The sequence below is a fragment of the Dipodomys ordii genome, unplaced genomic scaffold, assembly GCF_000151885.1.
Source record: "Dipodomys ordii isolate 6190 unplaced genomic scaffold, Dord_2.0 Scaffold41, whole genome shotgun sequence".
Classification (NCBI taxonomy): domain Eukaryota; kingdom Metazoa; phylum Chordata; class Mammalia; order Rodentia; family Heteromyidae; genus Dipodomys; species Dipodomys ordii.
In genome coordinates, this window is record NW_012267257.1 from 12,072,082 (window position 1) to 12,100,056 (window position 27,975).

The window sequence follows — 27,975 nt, forward strand, 5'->3', positions numbered from 1 at the left end:
TAAAAGTAGAAATAACCATATAAAAATACAGATTACTCCAATGTGTTGGCAAATAGCTTATGACTGGACTTGAGTTTAGAAGTACAGGTACTGTGTATTTCCAGGACACCTGGAAGTTAGGAGTCCACCTGGACTTGTCACTAATCTGTAAACAATAATTTCAAGTATTTAGCACTTTTTAATTACTAATAGATGCATAGTAATTTTCTGTGTAAAACTTTTTAAATGTTCTTTAAATCTGAGCAGATAATGGCACTTCATACTATTGTTTGAAACATTAAAATTGATTTAAAAGAAGTTGATAGAAATGTTTTGGCATTAGAACATATGAGATCAATGATTTACAAAACTAGTTTTATTATGATTTTCAGAAAACATAATTAGGTCTTTTTGCTACTGTGCACTAGGTTTCTTAAAAAAAAAATCCATCCTACTGAATGGTTCAACACCTGAGTCTTAAAATCTTATGCAGGTGCAGAATGCTCAGAAACTGGGCAAAACATGTACCTGCCTCTAGTGTGCATTCATGACATAAAGAACAAGAAGTTCTTAAGAATTTTAGGTCCAGTAACCTGATGAGTAGTTTCAAGCAATTACTGTGAAAACGAATTTAAAATACTTGATTCTAGAATAATACAAAAACAATTTTAGCATTAAAAGAAAACAGCAGACAATATCAATTCAGAATCTTCCGTCCAACTTGAAGACTAGGTAAGATACTGATTAGGATAAAACCACCTTTCTAAAATAAAGCAAGTCATCTTAAAAATTATGTTAAAATAATTGGATAATAAAATTAGAAAACCACAAGGATTTTTTCTTACCTAATTGGAATTCTAGAAACATAGCACCTTAAACATAAAGAGGTAATACCAGACTGACCTCCCTTCAAAAACTACCTCTTGAGCCTTCAGTTCTCTACCAATTCTATTCTTCTGGCCATTTATTTATTTGCTTTTATTTTAGAATTTGAAGTGAATTATAAGGGGCTCTTTCTGTGAAATTAATTTCAAATGAAATCCCCAGAAAAGATCTGCCTTAAATACTACTATCTTATGAACCCTTTTTTTCCCTTGTCAACTAACAAAATACAGTTTATTATTCTTCCTTGCCATGTTGTACTAAGCAATACTGAAAAGTAGGCAAAAGTTACTACTAAGACTATGAAAATTAGCTGGTGGAAAATTTGAAGTTTCATCCTAAGTAGACTTAACCACAAGGGTACTTAACAAGTCAGGTCAAATTTCACTTTTTAATAAGGTTACTTTAAAATCAAAGGCTCACTCTTCCAAAACTCCCAAAGCCTTATAACTTTAGGCTCTTCTGGGCATAGAACTGACAGAAGCTTAAAAGTAACACTTTATAGTTGTCCCTTTTAAATGACCCTTTAAACACCTAAGGAAGAAGGCTAAGGGAAAACCAGTAACAAAACCAGCCAAATGTTCCAGCAATTGGCTTCCTGCCTATGTTCCCATTCCAAAGAAATGCGAGGTACTACCCTGCAATAGCACTTCATGGACAACTGGGCTTTGTCAGGGCCAATCGACACTTGATACCCCATATCTCCTGGTTCTTTTGGCTGGCAACAGTAGGCCTGGCGATGGTGGTGAAGTAGGCACAATTAATCTGCAGGTGAGGAAGGGCTTCCCGTAACAGTTGAAGGGTATCATCTGGCACAATTCCGAAAACTTGTAGTGTTTTTAATGTGGGAATTTCTCCAAGTTCACTGGAAAAGGAAAAAAAGGAGACTTTGAGTATCTAAGTCAGGAAATTGCTTGAGTAGTCTAGTGTTCACAATCTGTTCCAAAGCCATGTAACCTGAGGAAACAACTTGTGATAAATGATTTGACGAAATAGCAAACATTAAACATGGATGCAGAAGCCTTTAAGCTAGACCCACACTGCAATCAGAAACACCTCTGCATTTCAATGCTGAGGCTTCCAACACGTTAGAACTCACTGGAACACTTACTAAAACCTAACTGTATTGGCTTCTCTTTTCCCAACTCTGTATGTACATAGCAATCTGACAAGTTTACTGTGTTTTGGGCTAGGAAAGCTAGTGATGGTAAATGTTTTGTTGCTATGAGTTGTAAATACTACCTATTATGTACAATTTAAGGATGTAAACATCACCTTTATTTGCAGGCTCTTGCTCATCAGAAGTTGACAGGGTTATTTTCTTAATGGTGGTTCACAGTTAACAAGTCTATTATGGCTAATGAAACCTGTCAGTGACATCACTAAGATTTTGTGAGTGTGTGTGTGTGTGTGTGTGTCTGTGTGTGTGCTGGTCTTAACTTGAACTGAGGGCCTGGGCCCTGTCCCGGAGCTTTCGTGCTCCAGCCTAGTACTTTACCATTTCAATCACAGCTCCACTTCTGGTTTTTAGTAATTGGGGATAATAGTCTCATGAACTTTCCTTCCTCCATTCTCAGCTCTCAGCCTCCTGAGTAGGTAGGATTATAGGCTTGAGCCACAGGCGCTCAGCAACTTTGCTAAGATATTTTAGATAGGGTGATGTAGCTGGGTACAACCAGAAAAAGGGGTGACCCATCATTCACACACTCTCATCTCTCTACACACTACCATGTTTCCCTTGTCAGACAGACCAGCCATCGTCTTAGGTATTCTGATTCATAAAAACAACGAACAACTCCCTCCCAACAAAAACCTATAGCCTGCTTCTCTCAAGTCAATACTTGTTGACTTTGCCAACAGTAGGCCCAGAAACTCATGTCTTCTGTATTTGCTCCAGGTTGGGACACACAGTACAAAGTCTTAGGAAGGGGAACATTTATTTGAAATTTCAACAAAATCCAGCTGCAGATCAATGAACACCTCAATGGTCTAGAGTCAGAAGCAACCTTTCTATTTTAACACTGTCAATAATTATTCAAGGAAACTAGGCTTGTAAGTGCTACTTAGCCACCAACTGGTCTTCTTTCCAGCCTGTTCCATATATGAACATCAAAGGTATTTTCCTAAAGAAAGCCTGCGTACATGCTTTCTCTACTTATGGAACCCACTGTTCGGGGGGCCTAAAACCTATGCTGAACCTTAACCTCCCATCTTCCCACTACCCCTCTAAGTGTGTTACTCTACATTCCATAATATCTTAACTACTACAGATGTTTAATATATGTTAGTGGAATACAAGATGAAGAGTAATTTAGAAAAACACTACTCAAATAAATTTGCTTATTCAGAATGGGGCAGTAATTGCTGGAGGGCAAAATAAATGGAAGAAAATGAATTGGAACAGGTTGCAGTTATTCGTTTCTGTATTGTAGAAGCAGTATAAAAGAAAAGCAATGATCCATGCAGTTTATCCTTTTTTTGGGGGCCAGTTCTGGGGCTTGAACTCAGGGCCTGGGCACTGTCCCTAAGCTTCCTTTTCTCAAGGCTAGTGCTCTACCACTTGAGACCCAGTGCCACATGTATGTTAGACAAGCACTCTACCACTACGCCACATTCCCAGCCAGCAGTTTATACTTATTACCACTTTAGATGAGAGCAAGCCTGTTCCAATCTCAAGCTCTCAAGCCTTCTTATGTGAAATCTGAGTGTATGAGAATCTTGAAATACCTAGGAGGATCCTGGTTCCAGGATATCCAAAGCAGCCAAGTTGTAAGTCATGCTTCAGTGGGGAGTATTCAAAAGAAGCTTTGAGTGGGAGTAAGAAAAGGAGGGGATATGGCAGATGACAGAGGAGGAAATATTCTTGCAACAGCTTTGGGAAGGAAATCACATGTCACTCTCCCAAGTTACATGTGACAAGGGAGCTGCAGAGAAAGGGCTGATGGGTCAAGAACCAGAAAGTCTTCAGATTTTAAGATTAAAAAAACCCCTGCCTCTTAGTATGTATCTATGACAGAAAAATTTACAAACATCTCTGATGTTACAAGATACTGGAAATCAAATGAAAGGATACAAAACAGGAACGAAGTATTTTCAGACCTTTCTAGCTTAAGAACTCTAAAATGATACTGACAAATGTCTTCAGATTTTTTTTTTCCAGTTTAGTAAACAAAGCATGTTTATATAAGAGGCTGAAATGGGGGGATTACAAATTTGAGGCCAGCTGGGCTTCAAAGGAACAAATGAAACACCCCCTGCACCCAAAAGACATTTGTAAACACTCAGGTTTACTCCTCATTTCATCTACATAAGCCTGTCTTCCTGAAATACAAAATCTAAAATGCCTTAACTACATATTCTAACAGGAATTTTTAAGTCTCTCCTTATCTTCTATCAGTTTACTCTCTCTAGCTTGGGTTTCTTACTTTAATGAGAAAGAGGGTATAATTAGAAAAAAGTTTAGACACACAAAATAAGATTAAAGAAGAGAATACAACAATGGAGGAATAATCTATAGTTTTATTTTAAAACAATACTATTAAAGCAAAAAGACATTCATTCAGATTTTACTATCATTCTTCTGAGATAAGAAATATCCTTCTATAGCATAAGATGGCTAGTTTGCTAGGAATTATTACTAAGGCTCTTTGGAAGTTTTTTTTTAAATTTTTTAAATTTTTATTTTTGGTCTGGTTGTGGAGCCTGAACTCTAGGCCTGGGCGCTGTCCCTCAGCTCTTCAGCTCAAGGTTAGCGCTCTACCACTTGAGCCACAGCGCCACTTCCTGATTTTTTCTTTTTTGCTTATGTGGTACTGAGGAATTGAACCCAGGGCCTCATGCATGCAAGGCAAGCACTCTACCACTGAGCCACCTTCCCTGCCCTGGAAGTTTTATTATGAATTTCAAATACATCAGCTTCCAGAATGATGCAAAGGAATCTGAGATACTTCTGGATAGGGTGCCAACAAACTTATGTAAAAAGTTTAAAGTATAAATCATGACAGTATTTATATGGTGTCTAAAGAAATACTCTTAAAGTTCAAAGAGAGCATATTTTTGCTCTCTATTCTGAGGTTTTGATATGCTTAAACCCTTAATAGTTGTTTTTCTTTTATCAAAGGTAGATTTAGAAAATGAGAGATAATGTTGTAGACAGGACACTCAGGCCTATGTCTTCATCATTCTTCACCATCAGTTCACACTGGCTGTGGGATTACTAGCAGGCATTCCATGTGTATTCTTGTATCTAGTAATACAAGAATAAAATGCAAGAGCACACAGCCTTCCCTTTGCCTCTGGCTAGAGGAAAAGCATTTGGTCTATCACCTGTTAAGCTTCATTCTGAAGCCAAGGAACAAAACAAGACATATGGACAGATCTGTTGAGAAAAAAGAAAAGAATTATCTCCACTTCCTAGGGGACAGCCTAGATTCTAGGCAGAGGAAAGACACCTTTTTGAGTAAAGCTAAAAGCTCTGAATACTAGAAAAGACAGGCAGGAATTGTAAGAATTCCATGAATACAAACCTAGATCCCAGCACTTCAGAGTTATGCAAGTAAATTATAGTATCCTTTATAGGAAACAATTTGAGATACTTAGGTCCTCCTGAGATTAACTGAAATTAATTATGATTAATTATGCCAGACTTCCTAATTCTTCTAGTTAATTTGTGCATATAAGTATCTGATTTATTCACTAATTGGTTGAAACTATAAGATCCAAGCCATTGATTTGAAGACTGGACACATTCGTTGTCATCATGTTTCTTGGGTAAGAAGCTGAAGCTAAATGACTGTCATGTGATAGTGCTGAGCATAGCAGCCTCACTTGAGCAGACTGACCCTAATAGGTAGGGCACTTGATTAAAAGACACTGACCTCTTGTGGTTTTCAATGGAATTGCTCTGCATTTAGCATTAGAAAATAATGTCATGGCCCTTAGGGATTAAGGAAAGTCTTATTTTTATAAAGAGATGATGATAGACTCACCATCAATCCTGGATGAATCATCTTACTTTTTAGGACCCAATATACTATATCTACTCATAGAAGGCTTTGATTCTTCATCCTCCTTGACGACCAGGAAATTCCTCACTCCATTACAGAACTTTTTCTCTAAGCACAGATGAAAGCTTTTGAAATCACTTACAGTTAATTGAAAAATTTGGAAAACCAAAGCAAACCCAAACACTTGGGTTCTGTGTTCACAATGACACTCATGAGGACTTTCTTCTACTACTAGTGTGAGTCTTTTGCAGAGGCTAATACAGCAATCTAATGATGTAATGCTGGCAGTAAAATAATAAATGCTTAATGACGTTGCCATTCCAGTCTCAGTTTACCCAACATTTCAAGCAAAACTGCCATGGTCTTGTATTTAGCTACTTTCTTATCCAGTTTGTGACACATTAATACTAACATCTGCATTACAAACGTCTGCTATTAATAATAATGGCTTTTAACACTACGTAGTAGTTTTGCTGGTCTTTGCCCTCTTATTAGCATGATAATGTAACATACTTACAGTAGAGTTTCAGGTATGATATCATAGCACCGACTAAGTGAGAGGTGTTGGAGGTAGTGGAGATGGAAAAATTCTGGAAAGCAGTCAGTCTTCAGCATGATACTATCACTGTAAAAGAACAGAAGAGATTTAGACCCACTTGTCCTTCCTTGATGGAGAATACTACTGTTTTAACTCCTCCCGTTCAAAATTAAGATCTTTCCCCCATTTAATGAGCAATCATAAAATTTCAACATTTGATATGAACTTAATAAAAAAATAATACCTTAAGTCTAGGTGAACAAGGTTGGGGCATCTTCTAATTAAGGTACAAAGATCTAGGAAAACAAATGTGATGGTCACTATCAAATGAAGAACAAGACAAGAATATCTGCTGTTAAGAACATCTTTTAACACAGTGCCGAAAGTCTGGACAAGGGCAGTTAGAGATGAAATTATTAGAAAAAGCCAAAGTGATCAGAAGGGCACACAAAATTTCCTACATAGAAAATTTAAGAGATCTCATGAAAACCTATTGGAAATGCTAAAAGAATTGTGTAAAATGGTTAACAAATTACAGCTTATTTATGTATCAGTGAATGACTGAAAGAATAAAGAAAGTGGGGAAGGATCATTCCTAATAGCAAAAAGCAAAAGCTAACACTATATAGACTTGACTCTTCAAATCAGTGAAAGAAATTCTGGATTACTAAAAATCAATGCAGTATACCATGACAGGAAAATGATTTCTCTAATGCAAATAATATATCCCAATAAATTCTAGATATATTGAAAAAGCTCTAATGCAAAAATACAAGTCAACCCAAGCTACTAAGTAATCAGAAAAATCAATTAATAAAAGTTACTTATTTGAAATGAGGCAAATTTTACTGATGCTGTTGACATCCATCCATCCATCCATCCATCTACCTACCTACCTACCTACCTACCTACCTACCTACCTACCTACCTACCTACCTACCAAGTGATCTATCCATCTCCTAGTCCCTCTTGGGGGACTTGCTTTTTTTCCAAGTGTCTCCTCAACATTCCTACTTGGATGTACAACAGACATTCCAATTTATGTCTAAAAGCAAACATCCAGCCTCTCCCCTAATTTCATCCCTTCCCTGAAGTCTTTCTCACCTAACTTCCCACATCCAATCTGTCACAAAATCTTTTTTATATTGGCTTTAAAATGTGTTTAACATTCAACCATTTCTTAGCACCTACAAAGCTACCACCCTCATTTCCTAACTGTCCTCTCCACTTTCATTCCTGACATTGTTTTCTCAACTTGGTACTAGAGTGAGCCTTTCACAAGGTAAGTCTGATCACATCGATTAGTTCAGAGTATTCCATGGCTTCTGTCTGGGCTCAGAGCCCATGGCTGTCTCCTCTTTCCCTTGCCTCTTCCATATCAAAGGCCACTAGACTTGTGGCCCTTGGTTGCAAAATGTTCTTTTACAAGTCCCTGTGGATTTCTCCTCCAATCAGGCTTCTGCTTCAGTCTCTTGGACCATTCCTTCCATGTAAGAGTAGTCCCTTCTAGCCCACTGTGCTGATGTTTCCTCCTTGAATTTGCAATGCCTTCCATAATGCTTAGAAAGTCTGCTCACTGCTGATTTGTTTTGCTTTTTGTTTCATGTACTTTTTATAATGACTGTATAATACTAAACTCAGATTTAAAGCAATGTTTAAAAGGAAAATAAAATTAAGTAGGGGTAGGGAGGGAGTAAAATATGATTAAAGCTTATACAGACCTCTACAGAACATGTTTCCCTAGTTTCACTAAGCAGACATTTGAATGGCAGTGCAAAGCTGAGTTCTTGCATAGGCAATGAATGGCTCCAATCTCTGGCCATTCATTCAAGTCTAGCTATTGTTTATTAAAGCCTAATGTATCTTATCAGAGGACAAACCAAGCCCCAGTTTTTACATACTAGTTAAATGTTGAGAAATATTGGTAAATATTGATTCAAACTTCTAACCATAATAAAAGCTTAAACATGAACACATCGACACTCAAATGAGCTAGTACCACCAGGAACATGGGATTGATATAAGTCACCATATTACATAGGGTTTTTTTTGGTACTGCCTAGGCTGAATATAAGTGGAGATTATAAAGTTTTGTTTTGCCTGGTCATGCTTGAACTTGGCGTGGGAGCTGTCCCTGAGCTGCTTTTGCTCAAGGCTAGTGGTCTATCAGTTGTACCACAATGCCACTTCCAGCTTTTTTTTGTAATATTGGAGATAAGAGTCTCATGGACTTTCCTGCCTGGGCTGGCTGAGATCCTTAGATCTCAGCCTCCTGAGTAGTGAGGATTATATACGTGAGCAACCAGTGCCTGCCATAAAGTTGTTTTAAAAACAAAAAACTGAACTTTTCTATTTGCAGTCACTTATCTTTGTAAATCAGATTCTCTCAGTGTTACATCAATGTGTGTAAAGACTGGAACTGCTACCTATCCCAGGTTTCAAATGCCTGTGTCCATGGAAGAAACATCACTGCCTTTGCAGACAGAATTCAGTTATTTGCAGACAGAATTCAGTTATAAATACAAACTTATGAACAGGGCTCTATCAGGGCTTCTCAACCTTGACCCTGGCACCGACATCTGGGGCCAGATTCCTTGTTACTCCGCTGCAACCCACTAGATGTCAGCAGTTCCCTGACAGCTGTGACCACAACTCTCTCCAGACATTATTTTAGGTCCCCTTGCAGGAAAAACTGTCCCCAGTTGAGAACCACACACCAAATAAAATCACCCTTTTCATCCAAGGGGGATTGGCTTTAGACCCCTGTAGATACAGAAAACCAGGATGCTCACGGCCCTTACATTAAATTGGGTAGTGCTTTCTGGTTTATAATCTCTACATACCCTCCTGTATGCTTGAAGTCATCTTTAGATTACTTTTAGTGTCTCAAGATGTAAATACTATTTAAGAATTTGCATACTATATTGTTTAGGAAATAATGCCAAGAAAAAATGTACTTGTTCAGAATAGATACTATTGTTTTCCGGAACATTACTGACCTGCTGTTGGTTGAATCCATGGATGAAGGAAAGGCAATATGTTTTCATATTGGAGTTTTGCCTAGTAATTTAGTTGATTTAAAGTAATTCTTTACCTACAAATTTTAGGCAAATATTTTAAAGTATAGTTTTATTTCCTTGCTTCCTTCTTCCCTTACCTTTGTTCCATTATTATTATTTTTCTTTTGTAGTACTAGGGTTTGAACGCATAGCCTGTGCTTCCAATGTTGGTATTTTAAGTTCTCTAACAATGACTCCAACACTCCTGTATTTTTTTTTCCTTTTCTGTCAGGAAAAAAAGTCCTATCTTATAATCCTCTGATGGCATCTCAATTAGTTAGTGTTATAGATGTACACTATCACATATGGTTTGTTAAAATGGGAGGTATCTCCTTAATATTTTGCCCATGCAGGATTGAAACCATGATCTTCCTAATCTCCACTTTCTAGGATGACAGGTGTGAGCCATCCGCTTGATTTGATTTCACCCTCTTGACTCCAGCTCACAAACTGTTTACCTTTATTCTTCTGATCAACAGTTCCTCAGCTGTAAAATGGAAGTAACACGTACACTGAACTAAATAAAACAACGTATATAGAAGAGAACTATGCTCAATCCATCAGATGTGTGATTACACTTCAAATTCCATCCGCTGAGGCCCAGGAGTTCTACCTGATTTCTGGAGATTCTTTCGATAGCCACTAAGATTCAGCTGGGTGACAGTCTTTGACACATGTGCCACAGCCACTTGCACGTGCTTTTCAGTAAACTCAAAGCACCAGGAGAGGTTCAGTTCATCCAGTCTGCACAAAAGAGTAGTAAGGAAAACATGAGCCCATCCATCATACAAGGAGTTTGCCTTACATTGTGGGTGGAGGTGTGGGGTGGGGGGAGACTACAAAGATCCAGGAATTCCTTATCATTACATGAACCACATCTCTGTTCTAAGGTTCTCACTTCCTAACATTCTCCCGTCTCAACTGTCCTGAAAGGTGCCGGAGATCTGAATGAAAAGCCCAGGAAATGCTTTCCTTTCCAGAAATGAAGGAGAATTTTCTCTCCTCCTTTGGAAGACACACCCCACTGTAGGACTGGAGGTAGAAATTCTAACGTTATGTTTTCTTTCTCAAACCACTCAGGTAACTGCCAAACAGTCATAGAGACTGAGCAATGACCCAAGATGTTTCATAAAACCAGTAGAATGAACTGGGATTCTTGATAAAAGAGATGCAGACTTTGCAAGAAGCCATTCTCATTTAATTCTGCCTCCACTAACAGAGCTAGTGGGAACAGGCAGGGCAGGGTTCCAAAGACAATAAACTGCTGACTAAATGTCGTACTCTGCATTTTGTCTTCCCTATACCATTCTAACCCCAAGGAAATTTGCTTCAACAGATCTCTTGAGGAGGAATGGGTACAAAGACTGTAACATGGAGACCAAAAAACCCATTAAGCAAACGAACATATACATTGTATTGTGTGTTCTAGAAAACAAGTATCCTCTCACTCAGCAATATGATTCTAGTGTTATTATTAAAGATTGGAAGTGGAGTCACCACACTTATTATGGTTTATACTTACAATGTAACATATTTGATCCAAACTGAAAGTTCTATAGGTAATATAGGCAAAGACCTGCTGGTATAGATAGGTATAATCACACTTCTTTCAGCTACGCTGGGCTAAACACATGGTTTCTTACTCCTTATTTTCATAGTAACAAGCAGGAAATGAGGACTACTAAACAAATCCTTCTCCCTTCCAAATAGTATTTGGCTTTTGAGTTTAGTCAGAAAGTTACATGAAAAGAAAGAACATGGAGCGTTAAGAACAGCTCAAAAAGTTCACCAATGATTCAGATGTGAGACACTAAAGCATTAGCTACAAGAACTCTATAACCAAGTGACAGATTTCTCCTACCTGGAACAGCTGCTTAGCAGAGTCTTCAGGGCAGATTCAGAAAATCCCCAACACCCAGAGAGGTTTAGTCGCACTAAGTTTGAGTTCTGTGCAAGCTGACTAGAAAAAAGAAAAATGCCAGAGGAACAGTGAGAAAGCATTTTTATTTGATCAACACTTACTCAGAGAAATACAGGCTAAAACTAAGTTGCTGACAGGAGAATCAAGTTTAAAACTTATATTTCATTATCACTGTGACATCAAAGGGGGGTGCTTTCCCTCAGTTTACTCATCTTTGAAATGAAACAGTGTATCAAATGAGGGCTGTTAATGAGATTAAAATGATACAATGCAATGGAAGACTTGGCATAGCACAGCACAGAATTAAGTGCATAAGAAATATTGATTCATGTGCCCTTTATTAAAAAAAGACACTGGAAATAATTTTGCCCACAATTTATTTATTTGATTTATTTTTATTTTTTTTTTGGGGGGTCCGGTCGTGGGGCCTAAACTCTGGGTCTGGGCGCTATCCCTCAGCTCTTCACCTCAAGGCTAGCCCTCTACCACTTGAGCCACAGCACCACTTCCGTTTTTTTTCTTTTTGCTTATGTGGTGCTGAGGAATCGAACCCAGGGCCTCATGCATGCAAGGCAAGCGCTCTACCATTGAGCCATCTTCCCAGCCCCGTTGCCCATAAGTTTAAAGTCACAAGGTTCATTTTAGTTATGTATTTCTCATCTGTAATATTCTTAATTTTCCTTTGTAGAGAAGCTTAGATATTAAGAGCCATTATTCTGAGATGGTTTCTTCAGCGTCAACCAGAGCCTGGACTTCTCTGGTCTGCCATATAGGCTCAGTATAACGTGGCCTGCCTCTCTTCACCCCTGAGTCCCATACTACAGCAAACTTCCAGCTACTTCTCAGTTTAGAAACAAGATTCCAACTGCTTCTTTTATCTTGGGAGATCTCTGAAGTGACTATTTTTAATACCTTTGCTTACTAGTCACTTCCTCTGAGAAGGCTATCCTCCCTAAATTTAATTAGGCCTCCTGCGTGTTGCCACACAATCACTAACGCATTTAACAAACATACTGGACTCTAATTATCTGCCTCACTCATGACTGAGGCGTGGGCCACACAGTTCAGCCTTCTTTCTCTACAGGCCTACCACAGAATCTGGTGTAGAGTCCAACTTTTATTGCCTGAATGAGTCTGGAAAGTTCTGCAAAAGTTGGAGGCTATAAGATATATTTTCCATGTCTATCTGGATAGTCATACGTAGAGAACAAAATAACACACATAAAACAACTGTCTCATGCTCTGGCTGCCACTCACTTGACAATGGGATCCGAAAGCTGCAGGCTTTCCAAGCTTAAATTCTGTAACTTGAAGCACTCAGACAGAATACCATGAAGAGCTGACACATTTATAACTGAGTTCGACAAATCCATGTGCTGTACACGAAAAGAGCTGAATAAGGAGGGGGAAAAAAAGCTCATATAAGAACAACCAGATCAAATCTGACTCCCTCCTCCCCCCAAATGAGCAACCAATCACTAACAAGACTCTACATACACAGACTTGCTGGTAGTGAATTCCCATTCTCATCCATTTTTAAAATTCAAGTGAGGATGTTGTTTCCAACATCGACCCAACTAGAAAACTACTGAGCACATTATGAGACAAGGAGATTAAGCCATGACACCTGGTTTCTGACAGGGTGAGTCGGTAGCGAAAGTGGTATTTTCTAAACTGAAGACAGTGAAAGCGAGGGAGGCCAAGTTTTATTTTAGATATGCTAACATTGAGGTACCTGGAACAGTTTCACGTGTGGAAGACTGTAGGTAAAAGAAATAGGAGTTCTGAAGACAGGGCTGATTTACACATTAAGATTTGAGGCTTCTGAGTAGAGGTGGGTGTACAGTACATACTTTGAGATCAGCATGTGCATTAAGAAGAAAAGAAGCCAGAAACAAATCCTGATGTGAACAAAAGAAATCACACACAGGGAGAGTCAGAAGGAATGATGGGACCGGTAGTTTTTTCAAATTGTTATTATAAAGGTGATGTTCAGAGGAGTTACTGTTTTGTAAGTCAGGTAATAAATACATTTCTTTTGTCTGATGTCTTCAACTTATTTTTCTCTTCCTTATCTAGTACTACTCAAGTATTAGCACTCTTCCTTAGTACTGAGTAATTTCCAACACCACAGAAACATTTTTAGTTCATAAAGATGGGGTAGAATGATGAACGATGAAAGGGGTGATACTGGGTTCATTATGACATATTGAGTTGAAACTCCTTTGTAAAACTTCTTTGTACAACTACTTAAAAACAGTAACAACATGAAGGCATATTTTAGGTTGCACATTGGTCCACACTAGGACAGAAAATCACACTACAAATCTGGAAATACCCTTCCCACTGATTAATCAGAAACAAAAGAATATGGCAGTCTGGCTCTGCTTGTGAGTCACTGTCCTCATGTGCTGAGCACCCAGCTATGGTACTGGGGATTCAACCTGAGGCCTTATGGATGTTATGTAAGCATTCTACTACTGAGCTCTGCCCCCAATCCTCAGATACACCAGGAAGAGCACCATAGTAACCCTGAGTTAAAATGGGAACAGTGTCACCAAAACCTGTGCCCTGTTTCAACCTAATGGCCATATGGCATCATATGTAACTAATACCCATACTGCGAAGATGGCCTGTGGCAGACTGAATAAAGAAGAAAAAAAGAGTTGATCTAAATCTACCTTGAGATTTAGAAACTTTTCTAGGGTATTTTCTTCTTTACCTGAAATGTTCAACCAATGGTTGCTCCATAAATGATCGTTGGCAACGAAAAGCAATTACCCCTCGAGACAGCAACCGAGCAGTGACATCCGGGTGCAGATTTCTACCTGTGAGGTCTAAAGACTGCCAGAGAGACTCATCAAACCTAGAAAAAAGGGAAGAACCTGATTCAGTAAGTCAGTTACGGTGATCGCTGGAATCCTCAAATCTGGACCAACAGGATATAGCCACTAAATCCCCTGGAAGCAAATTCTGCAGGAACTTTTGTTTCAAAGTAGACTGCAACCAGCTTTACTTTAAAGAAACTACTGTTTTTTTTTAATTGTAACATGGATAACCTTCCCTCTTTCTTTACTTATTTCCAAATTAGATGGCCTAAAGTTAAAATTAGTACTGCCAATGGTCAGAGAATAAAATTCCAGAATTCAGCTTAACTGAGACATTTAAAATGTCTATTCAAACTGCTTAACTAATTATTACTATGTAAGTAGATGTGAAAGTTCTTCAATGATTCTATTTGCTACTTGTGTTAGGCACAGAATTCTCAATTACTCAAAATGACACAAAAAGGGAAAGACAGCAGCATTTTATTGGATCTACAGCTGTCATAGATAAAAAAAAAAATCACTCGTCAGCTATGCTTTGGTCACATGACTTTGTGTTTGTCTAAATGTGAAAGGAAGAGGGAAAAACAGTAGATTCTGGACAAATGTTTCTCAATAAAGTACACAAAAAGGGAGGTTCCAAAATTGGATTGAGTAACACAAGAGTTTAACATCTACATATTAATTCAAATAGAAAAAGAGTAACCAGAAGTATAAACTCATGAACAAACAGTCTAAACGCTTAGGTATTCTAAAATGTTTTAACAGTGCTTGATAGAAATGCTCTCATTGGCAGCTGGGTTTTTAAATAATATGCTATATAGAAATTGTCAATATATGATTTGACCCTTATTACTAAAAATGTAGACTGGAGATAAGGTATTTTTAAGAGAGCGATCTTCTTTAGAGAAAATGAGAGCATTATCATGCTCTGGTTATCTCAGATCTCATGGCTCTTGTTTCTACTTGAAAGGATGAAAACACAGTGTGCCCATCATTCTGTAATAATCTGGAACAAGTTTTGTAACATTCACCTTGTTCTTAAAAAAGCATGCATCTTGGGCTGGGAAGGTGGCTCAGGGTAGAGTGCTTGCCTTGCATGCATGAGGCCCTGGGTTCAATTCCTCAGCACCACATAAGCAGAAAATGCTGGAAGTGGCGCTGTGGAAAGCTGAAAGTGGCGCTGTGCCTAAGTGGTAGATCTGAAGAGCTGAGGGGCAGCGCCCAGGCCCAGAGTTCAGGTCCCACAACTGACTCCCCCTCTCCCCACCCCCCACTGAAAACAAAAACAAACACCTGTATCTTTAAGATACACAGGAAGACAAATTGAGCTATCCAAGCCAAATGTAACAAGACATGGTTGAGGATGTAGAGTTAACCAGACATTTGACTTCTACTTTACCATTCATTTCCTAATTTACTTCTGACCCTCTGGTTTCTTCATCTCTTAAACTGAGAACATATGCATATTTAAGACCCCATTAAGGAACAAACTGATAATAGCCCCTGGCACAAAGTGCTTTAAAAGTGCCTGCTACTAAGGGTAAACAAAGGAGGAGGCTGCAATGCTTGGTAAGAAATGTACGCATTATCCTGCCCATGTAATTGTAACTCCTCTGTACAGCATGTTCACAAATAAAATAAAATTTTAAAAAAAAAGTGCTGCTACTACTTTAATGACAACTGAGGTGAAGATTAAGGGGATTTGGGAGGAGACTCTGGCCAAAGGATGCAAAGCAGCACTTATGGAGGATGGGCAGCTAATGTTCTATGTGAGAACTAGCAGTGAATACACTGTTCTTCATTTTGGTAAATGAGTGTATTCTACCTACTTTAGCCACACACACACACATACACAAACATACATACAGACACACATACATACACACACAAACACACACACAAAAGGTAACTATATGAGATGAAGAGAATGCTAATTTTCTTGAATATGGTAACCATTTTTACTACCTCTATTGTGTCAAAAGATCATGTAACTATAAATACATACAAAAGGATCTTTTTAAAAAAACAGATTGAAGACTAACGCATAGTTAGTGGAAAAAGAAATTCAAAATGGTCTTTTGGATGTGGCTGCGACACTTAGCCACTATTACGACAGTCAATAACACTGCCAAACCTCCTTGCCTTCCAGACAACCTGATGGCAACTATCTGTGGTGTTATTTCCAAGGCAGGCAGCTTCTGTTGCCTCACAGGGGAGTTCTAGATGTACGGAGAGAAGACATGATAGACTGTCTCCAAACACATAGTAAAGTCGGGGCAGCCGCCTAAGGAAGGGGGATGATTGGGGAAGGTTGGAAAGGAGAGAAAGTTCCATATGAAAAACAGAATCTTGGGGCTAGTGAGGTAACTCAGTCTAGAGTGTTTGCCTAGAATGCATGAGGTACTAGGTTTGATCCTCTGCACTAAAGAGGAAAAAAATGAAAGTCAACTTTTTCTTGCTTCAGCCCTGTTACTGCTTTCTCAGGTCACCATCCATGCTGCTGAAAAAAACACCAGCTGATATATAGGCAAACAAAATGATGTAAGTTTATACTAATAGAAGACCCTGTCTCCCACTGTGAAATGAGGACTTGAATAAAAAGAGGAAGATATCTAGTTTCTCTGGAGATGCTGTATTCACCAGACTAAAATGAATATGTACCTTTCCTTTTCCCTACCACCAAATCAGGTAAAAATACTCACGCAAGGCAATACCATCTCTTACAAACCCCAGAGACTCTCAACAGCTCAGGGAGGCACAAACAGTGGAAGATCCCCAGGAGCAGCTCATCAGGAAGACAGTCCCAGGAAACACCTGAGAAGAGACAAAGAAGTAAAGTTGCCCACCACCATTCTTCCCTGTCAGGTCTACTGAGTCTCTCCCAGTACAGGAAGAACATCTAATTGTTCACTTAAAGGGGGCTTAACACAAACCGAATTCTTCATCCTCACAGTTATTTTTTCCACATGACCCACTTTCTCTTCACTCTCAAGTGAACATCATCTTTTGTCAGCAGTGAGAAATGAAAAGTTGGAATATTTTTTCTATCATTCTTCCTTTCAGCTCCGACTGCCAACTGTGGGCAAGGAGAAAAAGGCAGTAAGATCACAAATTCGAGGCCAGTCTGGGCTACACAGTAAAACCTACCTTTAAAAAAATGAATACAAGCCAGGTGCTGGTGGCTCACGCCTGTAATCCTAGCTACTCAGGAGGCTGAGATCTGAGGACCATGGTTTGAAGCCAGCTGGAGCAGGAGAGTCGTGAGACTTTTATCTCTAGTTAACCACTAGAAAACCAGAAGTAGAGCTCTGCCTTGAGCAAAAAAGCTCAGGGACAGTGCCCAGGACCTAAATTTAAGCTCCACCATGGACAAACAAAACACCAAAAAACAAAGAAAAAAAACTTGCATCTTCATAGAGCACAGATTCTAGTGAGTGGGATTGGTAACACAAAATATAAATATTACGTAGTATGTTGAAATGTATAAGTGCTATGCAAAAATAGTTCACCCAGGTAAGGGTGATACTATGGGTCAGAGACAGGTATTACATTTGCACTCAGTTAAGGCAAAGCCCTGACTGAGACTGTTTCACTGAGACTGATCACTGAACCAAGTGACAGAATGAGCCCTGTGAGCATCTGGGTGCATTCCATGAGATGGGTCTCATCTGAGGAACTGCTTGAGAGGGTAATGATAAAACGAGAATTAGTCTGGTATTAGGGCTGGTGTCATGGAAGCTTTCTATGTAACAGTGAGGCTCTAGGCTTTGGTTCCAATCTTAACAAGGAACTACTAAAGAATTCAGATTGTAGAGATGTCAAGATTTCACTTAAGTTTTAAAAGGCTCCCCCTGGCTATTGTAAATTTAGAGAAAGGTGGACACAGAAAGACCAGTGATCTTTGTCTTGTTAAAGTAATCTATAGAGATGCTAAGTCTGGTGATAAGCTCTGACTCTTGCCCATTAAAAACTACTAGAATTTACAGAGCAGATACATTGTGCCAGGAATTATGTAAAGGAAAATGAAGGTACTATAAAAAAAAACATTGAAGAAAGTAACAAATATTACAGCTATTGTCTTGGCAGCATCCCTGAACAGTCTAAGATAATTGTTTCCTTCCCTCAATTAAAACCCTTCAATGAAACCTTCAAAGATTTAACCTAAGTCCACACTGTTTAGCATGACATCTAAAGCTTTCATGCTAGAGCCCAATTCATTTTTTTCTGGATTCCTTTTCTACAAATGTGTTCCAGTAATGTGGAGCTTTCTGTAATTTTTTAGAATAGTCATTTTGCTTCACATCTCAATAGTCTATGTGCTACGCTTTCCTCTGGCTGCTGTTCTTTTAAAAATCAAAGTATTAAAAAGTCCTACTCCTACAAAGGTCTCTTAGGACATGACAAAATACAGTCACTTCAGTGCCGTGATTCCATTATTTACTGAGTAGGCCCCTACTTGTCCATAAGTGCTTAAGAATCTGATTAAAAAAAATCATTCCTTGTATTTCTAGGAACTAAAATCTGGTCCATTCATTTATTCATCCAACATGTTCAATATGCTGATGGCCTGTTCTAAGGATGCAAGGATAAACAGAGAAGTGCTGATCTTCACTCTTCTCAGAGCTTGAGGACAGATAAGAAATTTCAATGAAGTGCCATAACAAGCTATGAGAACACACAGGGAAGAAGTGGTCACAGGGCCTTTCTGCAGCTAGTGGCCCCTACTTAAAAAGGAGCAGAAAACAGCCACTTGCTACATCAATGCCTGACCCTCTTTTAGAGGACAAAATTAAAGCACCAACTGAGGCCCTGAGAGTTGCATGCACAATGAAGATGGTAGATCATGCATGCTAACCACATCCTTCAACCTGGGAAGGCAGCTTGGAGGTTATGCCAAGGCTCCTCAGAATGGCAAACTTTCTGGACTAGTCACCCCATGTCTATAGAATCTAAGGTGACAGTGGCTTTTTAAATTGGGTCCCTGCCTGTCCCCCAAATCAAAGTCAAAAGATAGGCTTTTCTCAAGCTCTTCTTTAACTTTCTCATCTCTGCAGTGTGATTTACCCAGACCCTATATCTACCCCCATCTAAGCCTGAGATTGCCAGAAGCAGGTTCTGAAGCTCTGACTTCCAACTAGTTTATCTGGAAAGTCAGAAAGTACTAAAAAAAAAAAAAAAAGTAAACAGAGACATTGAAGGGAACAAGTCAGGTTGAGTCATGTTTAATAAGCAGGTTGTTGTACTGAGTAACCAGGGGTTCAAATCTTCCGAAGCCTTCAGGAGACTATCTGGAACCTGTCACAGCTATTCCACCTCAGGGCATGCTGCTGATAACTGAATCTATCAGTGTCTGTCAGTCATTGACTGTGAATTCAAACAAGGTTAACTCCCCAGCATTCCCGTCTGGAGAAAGCTCCCAAGCAGTCACTTCTGTGTACAGAACAAACACCTTAAGCATTGAGGGTAAGGTGCACTTCCAGGGCCACTGATGAAACACCCCACCACCTCCACAGGTAGGAAAGGAAATTAGAAAAGCTTGCTGAGATATGGCAGGGCAGCAGAGGCACAAATGACATAAACGAACAAATTTAGTACTTTTTTACTGGGAAGAAATAAGGAAAAAAATAGAAGAGCAGCAGGAAAAAGGTAAAATGCTAGTGATGAATGCAGAAGCCAACAAACTCAGGCAAGAGCCACGCAGAAGAGTCCACAGTCAGGAGGGCTTGTGCAGCAACATGTCTTTACCTGCCCAACTCCTACTTTCCCCCCACATTTCAGCTGAAAGAGCACTTGCTCTAATAAGCATTACCAGGTCACCAGTAAAGCCCTATGCCCAGGTTTACATACCCAGTGATGTGTAATTCCTGACATATAACTAGTTTTCAAAAAATATTTGTTACATGCATTATGCTTTTTAACTCACTTTTTCACAAACATTGAATGTGCTAACTGCCTTAGTGTAAATGGCTAACCATCATTGACCAATTTACTACAGGAATGATGCCTACAACAGAAACTAGCACTGAATGTAAGAAATTACCCAATGGATGTATAAAGGAATGATAAAAACCCTAGAGAAGAATGCTGACCTTTTATCAGAAACATATGCAAGACTACTGGCCTCTCAGGACCAGTATTGTCACTGACCTCTTATTCCACTTGCGACACTTCATGGGTGCCTGAAAAATGTAGTAGAGCTGGAAGCTAAGGTGTAAGCCTTAGGCCTTACCCAATGATCTCACTGGGAGATGGACTATTAAATAAATATTTAACAATAGAAATCGCCATCTATTGGATGCTCTAAAAATTATCAGCATTTATTAAAGCACAAAGATACTAATCTATGCAACAACTTGAATACTAATTATTAGTATTCCTATTTTAAACCTAATGACAGTTACCTTAGTGGAGTTAAACAACTTTTACCAATGTGACATCAACTCAAATTGGGTAGCAATGCCAAAAGACAAACTTGGGTTTCCAAACTCCATGCCTCAAATTGAGGTTGCAGATTCACAAGACTTGAGTTTGATGGCTTATCTGATAGCAGAAGACACTGCCAAGAAGATCCTACCACTCTTGGCATATAGAGGGGATGAAACAGCCTTTGGGAGAAGGGGAAAGGAACTTCAAGAGAAGATAGTATATGACAAAAGGGAGGAGTCTAGTGAACATGAGGCAGAGTAGAAACTCAAATCCAAGTCTGACTGCAATGTGTATCCATGTTCTCTGTTCTTAGTGCTTGCTTATTGTGCAAGTTTAGAAAAGCTGGCAAGAAATCCAGACTTAACTCCGGAATCATCAGATAGCAAGTGAGTGATGGAGGGAAAAGTAAGTAAAATAAAGATGTTGGGAGCTATCAGTGGGCTCACCATCAAATGGGAGGAACAATGGCCCAGGACATGCACAGCCTCAGCTATAAGCAAAGTGTGCAGAGCTCCATTCAGCCATCTATACAGGGGAATCCAACTTGTAGGGGTCCTGAATGAAGCTAAATCAATCTGGAACTGGTTGTTATCCCAGCAGAGGGGACAGAACCTTCTTTAATAGCTGTGATAGTGGCTGGTATTCAGGCAGGTATATACTGAATCCAATTTTACTTGCCATATCTAATTCTCAGAACATCAGCCATCAGTTTCCTGGATTCTTGACTATATTGCTGCCTAGTTTGTCTGCAGAGAAGGAAAAATCGAGGTCTTTCCTCTACTTGCTTTGGTGAAATCACCAAAACTGCACACCAGCACACCTGAAGGGAAATAATGATTAAGCTCAAGGGCTTTAGTGTCCCAACAGGAAAGCAAAGCACTGAAACATGTGTGTTTCAGAAAGGGAAAATTGGCCATATACTGGGCTTGCTAGTGGTCATACTCACCCAACCAGCACTGCTTCTAATTCCTCCTGAGACAAACCCAGCTTCTCACCTCTGTAACCCACCACTTCCCATGCCTCTCACACTCTTCTGGAAAGGAACATTTTCCACTATTTGATCCTCCCATCAGTGTTAACTCACCTATGTGACTAGTTGTTTCTTCTCAGAACATCACCTATTGCACTCAGATTCAAATTGCTAATCCTAATATATCCCATTTTGACTTTTAAAACTGGTCCTGGGCTTTTAGTCTCAGCCTCTAGGAGGCAAAGGCAGGAGAAATGTGAGTCTTAGCCTTTGCTTCCTGGACTCCATAGTAAGACCCTATCTCAAAAACAAAGTAAAATGAGAATAAATTATTCTTGTAGGTATCAAAAATCAAATCATACTTGCAGGAGGAGGCCCTGAGGTCTTGCTACTCATTGTTTTGTCTTTACTTTTTAAGGAGGGGGGGGATCATTTCATTATTGCTTTTGCTGGCCTTTTTTTAGGTAATAATGTGTCACACTTCCTATCTGGTCAACTACACAGATTACTATCCTGGATGAGTTCACTTTCCTCTTCCCACAAACAAAGAGAAAACACAAGATTGTGCAGGCTTTTATTTCTTTATTTTATATTTTGGTAGTGAGAAAAAAAAAACAGAAAAAAGGCAAAACTAAATAGGGGTCTCGTGCATTCCTCAACCCTACAATACTTAAACCTTTAATTTCTCCTTCATTTCTCTTGTTTTTGGGAGTGGGGGGGTGGGGGGAGGTGGATACTGATTTTGAATTCAGGGCCTACTGCTTGCTAAGCAGGTGCTCTACCACTTGAGGCAAACCTCTAGCCTCTTACTAGTTTTTTATTTTTTAAGAGCGGGGGGGGGGTAGAGAATGGGGCTTAAATTCAAGGACTCACATTCTCACTTGGCTTTTTCACTCAAGGCTGGTGCTCTACCACTTGAGCCTTAGCTCAACTTCTGGCTTTTTGCTGGTTAGCTGGAGATGAAGTCATGGATTTTTCTTCCGGGGTTGGCTTCAAACCAAGATCCTCAGATCTCAGTCTCCTGAATAGCTAGGATTACAACTGTAAGCCCCTAGCACTGGTTGGTGGGTTCTTTTTGAGATACATTTTTTTTTTGTTGGTCCACAACTGGCCTGTATCCTCGTCTTTGTGCTCCCTTTGTTCCTGGGATGAAAAGCAGAGCCTACTGCACCCAGCCATTGTGCTTCTCCAGTAGGTTGAGATGACAAAGAGAAGGCTACCTTGTTCAGACACAGATTGCGATGAAATCTCTTGTATTTTTTTTCTTAATGTCCAAGGTTAGCCTAAAGCTATAATCTGACCTTTATCATTCAAGCAGCTAAGGATTACAGGTTTGAACCACTGCTCCCAGCACAATCTTATATTTCTATGAAAGACTTGCTCCACCCTGAAGGATGAAAAGATGTGCAATGAAAGAAAGAAATTGAGATCTGAGAAATAAGTTATAGTAAGTAAGCTCTGTAAGAGCAGGATCTTTTTTTTTTTTTAAACCTTCCTTACTATATTCTCAATTCTACAATATTGCTCAATAACTGGAAAGGTCTCATAAAGACTCCTACAGAACTGGGGTAGGGGAACTATCAGTTGAGATTTACTGATGGGTTTAGAAATCAATTTAATAAGCTTAACTAGTATTTTATGTCAAAGAATAGACATCTGTTGTAACAGAAAACATCTTAATAAGGGGAAATATATTCTACGAAACTTGGGGATATACATCCAGGATTTCAGCATAAAACATATTTCTTGCTAATTAAAAAAGTTAAAAATGTTTTCCCTGAGGATATTAAGTCAGGATACCCAGGCTCAAGTGTTCTAGGATCAGAATCTCAGGAATTTTGCACTTTGAACAAGTTCCCTTGGGGGCTTATGATATATTGTGAACCTCAGAGTTTCCAATCTGAGAATCTTTGTCTGGCCTAGAATTTTAAGCAGGCTAAGAGCCATAGAAGAACTGATCAACAAATTATTTCAACCACATTTTCATGGCCAACGCCTGTCAAAGGGCCGAGAATAAGCTCTTAATGATCATAAGTGTGACTGTCCTCTTTCTGCTTGTTATTGGTTGTTTCCTTTCAACATCTTCCATATGCTCACCCAAGGGCCAATGAGACCTGTTCTGGTCTAGGCTGACAGAACAGCTTTAATTTTCCACTATTAAGAGAAGAGGATGAAGTGGAATTCAGATGTCAGCTGTGAGGCTGGATTGGGGCTTACAGGGAAAGCCTGTTTAGCAAAGAACCCACAAAACTTAAATCCCAGAGCCAGTCATCAGATCTCTATGCACAGCAGATGCGGCCTATCATATCCTAATCCTAGTAGAACTCCAGCCACCTGTCCCGACAACTGCAGACAAAAGGTCTTTGAATGAGGACCAACCAACACTGGAGGCTTTGGCTTGCTTCTGGGAGCCCATCAGAACTGCTTTCCACAGCTGTCTATGCTGTATCACTGAGCCCAGTTTTCATCCATAGCAAAGGACCAATCACATTTGTCTAAGTCCAGGCACATACACATGTATGCTATTGTTTCCCCTTTGTCTCCTGTGCCTCTTACTTCAAACATACAATTTTAGGGTCAATATTATAATCCAGTCAAACTGACTGTACCACTTTCAAGACCTCTCTTTTTGGAACTTCCACTTTGGCTGAGTGGAAAGATTATTCACATGGCTGAGTGAGAAGATTATTCACATCTACCCCAGTGGGAATGGAGTAACTTTTGCTCAAGGCCCTCTCTCCCTCTGGCCTCTAGGGGCCCTTGCTGTATGAGCTACTCCTTTGCTCCTAGTCACACATAACTGCAAGCTGTGTGTGAGCTGCTGCTTTTACTTTGGTCCTTTCTTTTCAACTTGACTTGCAAATCCCTAGGAGGCAGGATCCATCCCTTATACTTGTGTCTGTTTTTCAGACACCCTCTTTTATTTACAGATGTGTATGTGTGCATGTAAAGGACATACAGCAGACACAAAAGCTATCAGCACTGAGCCATTTAATCAAAATACCTTAGCAGGAAATACTTTTTACCATGTTCCACATGCTAAACACAGCAGAAACTTTTTAAAGATAAAAGCTCTATATGAACAGAGTTGGATTAACAACATTATGCACTCAGGTCAGTATTATTAACAAGTCAGCTGACTTCCCTAGCAGGTGTCAGAAATTTTGTTGACCAGTGTTAACTAGTTTTATTTATACTATTATACTTGCCAACAGCATGCGAAGAGCTTCACATAGTCTCATTTTAAGCTTCACAGAAACCCACGAAATGGCAATTATTACTACTTTTCAAAGGCGGAAAAAAAAACTAAGGCTCATAGAAACTAAAGCCCAGATTGTCTTATCTCCCCGCTACTGTCTTGCTATATTTTTGTTTTGTTTTATTTATTTATGTTTTCATTTTTAAATAGTCTTGCTATAAACAGGCTTGCAGAAACATGAAATACTTCTTCCTCAGCTTGCTGAGTTGCTGAGATTACAGATGTGCACCATCATGCCCAACATTAATCTAATTCTTTATAAGGACTCCTTTGCTGTAATTTGGATAAGGCCCTCTTTCCCAAATAAAGGATTGAGAAAATTTAATAACTATTTTCAGCAAGCAATCAACCCAAACTCATCTATTCTTCTGCCAAGTCAAATATAAAAATTTAAGACTATAATTATTTACCTTGGCTCTCTGCAGGACTTTTCATCTTCATCTCTATTTTATCCATCACACTTTTATTTTCAGTTTAGACTGACCACTTCCTTCTATGAATAATTTCAACAATCCTGTAATTCTGTTGTTTCTAACATTAGGCTATATTCAGGATAAACACTACTGCTTATTTTTGCTCCTCCCTTCTCCCACCATCTCTTAAAAAAATCTCTATGCTTCTATCCACGACCCATTCTATTTTAGTCTCAGCATTATCTTGTGTCCTCTGGAATGGTTCCATCAAGTCTGGTCCACAACTCTGCTCAACACCACTTCTTGCCTGACTTGCCTCTTTTTTCCCCTTTGCCACTCAATTGTCATATGGCTTCCTTGTTGTTCATCCTTGTCCCATGATCTTGCAATAGCTCATCCTTTTGCCTGAGGCTCTTTTCTTCAAGGTATTTGTAAGGCATACTCCCAGGCCTACTTCAGGTCTCTGCTTTTTTAAAGGACACTGTCCAATTGAGCACTGAGGCATTCCCTCAATACTGTTTAAAACCGCAATCTACCTTCCTACCCCAGGGCTGCTTCTTCTCTTGGTGGACTCTATTTTGTTTTTAGTTTGCATTTTTCATCCTAGCATACCATATATCATATATATTGTTTGTGTTTCTTAACTAGACTGGAAGCTCCATGGAAAAGGTTTTTTTGCTCACCACATATCCACAGCAACTAGAATCGTGTCTAGCATATAGTATGTAATCAGAATATATTTGCTAAATTGTTATTTTAAATGACTTACTACCAAGAAAAACTGATTACCGTCCTTCCCCCCACCAGGTCAAATACTTGTTTTATAGTTTTGAGTACTCTAGGATATTCTTTTTTTTTTTTTTGGCGGGGGCGAGAGGGGATTGGGCACTGTTTCTGTTTTTTTTTTTTTTTTCTCAAGGCTAGCACTCTACTACTTCAGCCATAACTTTACATCTGGCTTTTTGGTGATTAACTGGAGATAGGAGTCTCACAAACTTTCATGCCAAGGCTAGCTCTGAACCATAATCCTTAGCCGTCAAGCCTCCTGAGTAGATAGGATTATGGGTGTGAGACAGTGGGGTCCAGCTACTACAGGATTTTGATCCACCCAGAAGGTACCTATTAGGAATGTGGACCTTTTAAAAGGGTAATTACGTGGTTCTTATGTTTTAGTTAATTCATTCTATTTCTGGGCAATTAATCTATTACAATTCAAGAGATAGAGTGCTTAAGAGATACTAGAAAAGAGGAAAGATGTAACAATTGATTTGAATATGGGAGGTGGGAAAAGCTGATGTAAGTTTTTCTGTTAGGTGACTGAAAGGGAACACTAAGGAAATGGAGACAGAACTTCCCAGGAGATGCTTCTTTGGGAGTGGAGTAGGGGATATAAGTCTCCTCTTACATTAGTATTTTGTTTAGCAGTCCATTTACAAATAAAGTGACTAAAGCAGGAAAGCTCACTGGAATTATAAACAGACATAGTTTGTGTTTCCATTTATCAGTGGCTCTGAGCTGAACTTTGAGCAGGCAGATTCCCTTCTAAGTAAAAAGACAGGAATATTGTCTCATAGGTTAAAAGTTTCAAGTCAACTGTGCACCAGAACATAAATAGCTATGAAGATTCTGGTAGGCTTCAATGATGACTGGTCTTATTTTACTGCAAAATAACTTTAGAACTTGGCAATTTCCTAAAGATCTCCCAAAGAGGGTTTGTCAACAAAATGTTTGGTTCAATCTACTCTTTACTTAACTGACAGTGCTACCCTTCTATCTTACCTGGACAGGTCTCTCGATTAAGTTTAGGTCGACGGATGATCACAAAGTCTTTGTCATTCCCTTTGCTCTTATGCCTTTTCCTTTGAGGACTTTGGGAGTGGCCCAGGATTGGGAGTAGTTCCTGGGGGATGTTCTCACTGTCCACATCTTCCTTCTCCAGGGTGGAAACTCCCATGCCTGACAGCAGTTCAGACGTTTTGCTGGAATCCCATCCCCACGTGAAGCTGGTGGTAACATTACTACTCTGATCCGGAATCTCTTGGAGATGCTTCCTGTAGAAGGGCATAAGACCCCCATTTCTTTTCAAAATACATCCCTAAATAATTCCAAGGCAGGCATGAAAGAAGCATTAAGTGATGTATTGTCGAAAAGATCCACAACAGCTACTAAAATGGCAGTTAAAAAAATGATGCAGCAAGATTTTGAAGAATAAAAGGGAAAAAAACTGAACCAAAAGGGCTTTTAGATTTACGATCACGCAGGCCTGGAGAATTTCTTCCCTTGGAGGGAAGGAGGAAAGAGGGAGGGAAATCAGTGGTGGAAAAGGGCTGCAGGCCATCCCAACTAAGGAAGGCAAGTAAACTCGCACGCTGACTTCACATCCAACCATCCATCCGTCCTTTCCCCAGGCCGAGGCCAAGCCACCATCAGTAACAATCTCAGCAATCAGAGGAGCGGCCTAAAGAATTACAACGGTCCATTCATGCTCGGCAGCTTTTTACAAATGGCTTACCTGTGCATGGCGTCCTCTGGTTCGAGAGTTTTAAACTCGTTCATTAGTGACAAAGCGACCTGTCTTCCCAGTTCCCGCTCAACTCGCGTGGCGGCCCCCTCAAGCGGCCCCTGCCGCGGCAGCCTGGTCCGAGAATTCTAGTAACGTTCCATCCTCTCCGCGCGCGCAGACTTCTTCGGCCC

General features: G+C 39.5%; 1 protein-coding gene across 2 annotated transcripts; it reads right to left on the minus strand.

The window, feature by feature from the left end:
* Nucleotides 1–566: 566 nt before the first annotated feature.
* Skp2 (S-phase kinase-associated protein 2, E3 ubiquitin protein ligase) lies at nucleotides 567–27,965 on the minus strand. 2 transcript variants are annotated; one of them, XM_013018667.1, is made up of 10 exons: nucleotides 27,794–27,965; nucleotides 27,061–27,332; nucleotides 16,916–17,027; nucleotides 14,108–14,251; nucleotides 12,643–12,777; nucleotides 11,326–11,424; nucleotides 10,078–10,208; nucleotides 6,650–6,701; nucleotides 6,385–6,492; nucleotides 567–1,726 (listed from the first exon to the last, which is right to left on the minus strand). In XM_013018667.1, the coding sequence occupies exons 1-10, from the start codon at nucleotides 27,835–27,837 to the stop codon at nucleotides 1,513–1,515; spliced, it is 1,311 nt and encodes a 436-aa protein (XP_012874121.1). In that variant the 5' UTR covers nucleotides 27,838–27,965; the 3' UTR covers nucleotides 567–1,512. The 2 variants fall into 2 exon arrangements, with proteins under 2 accessions (XP_012874121.1, XP_012874122.1); XM_013018668.1 differs by lacking the exons at nucleotides 27,061–27,332; nucleotides 27,794–27,965 and adding an exon at nucleotides 17,165–17,171.
* Between the last annotated feature and the right edge of the window lie 10 nt (nucleotides 27,966–27,975).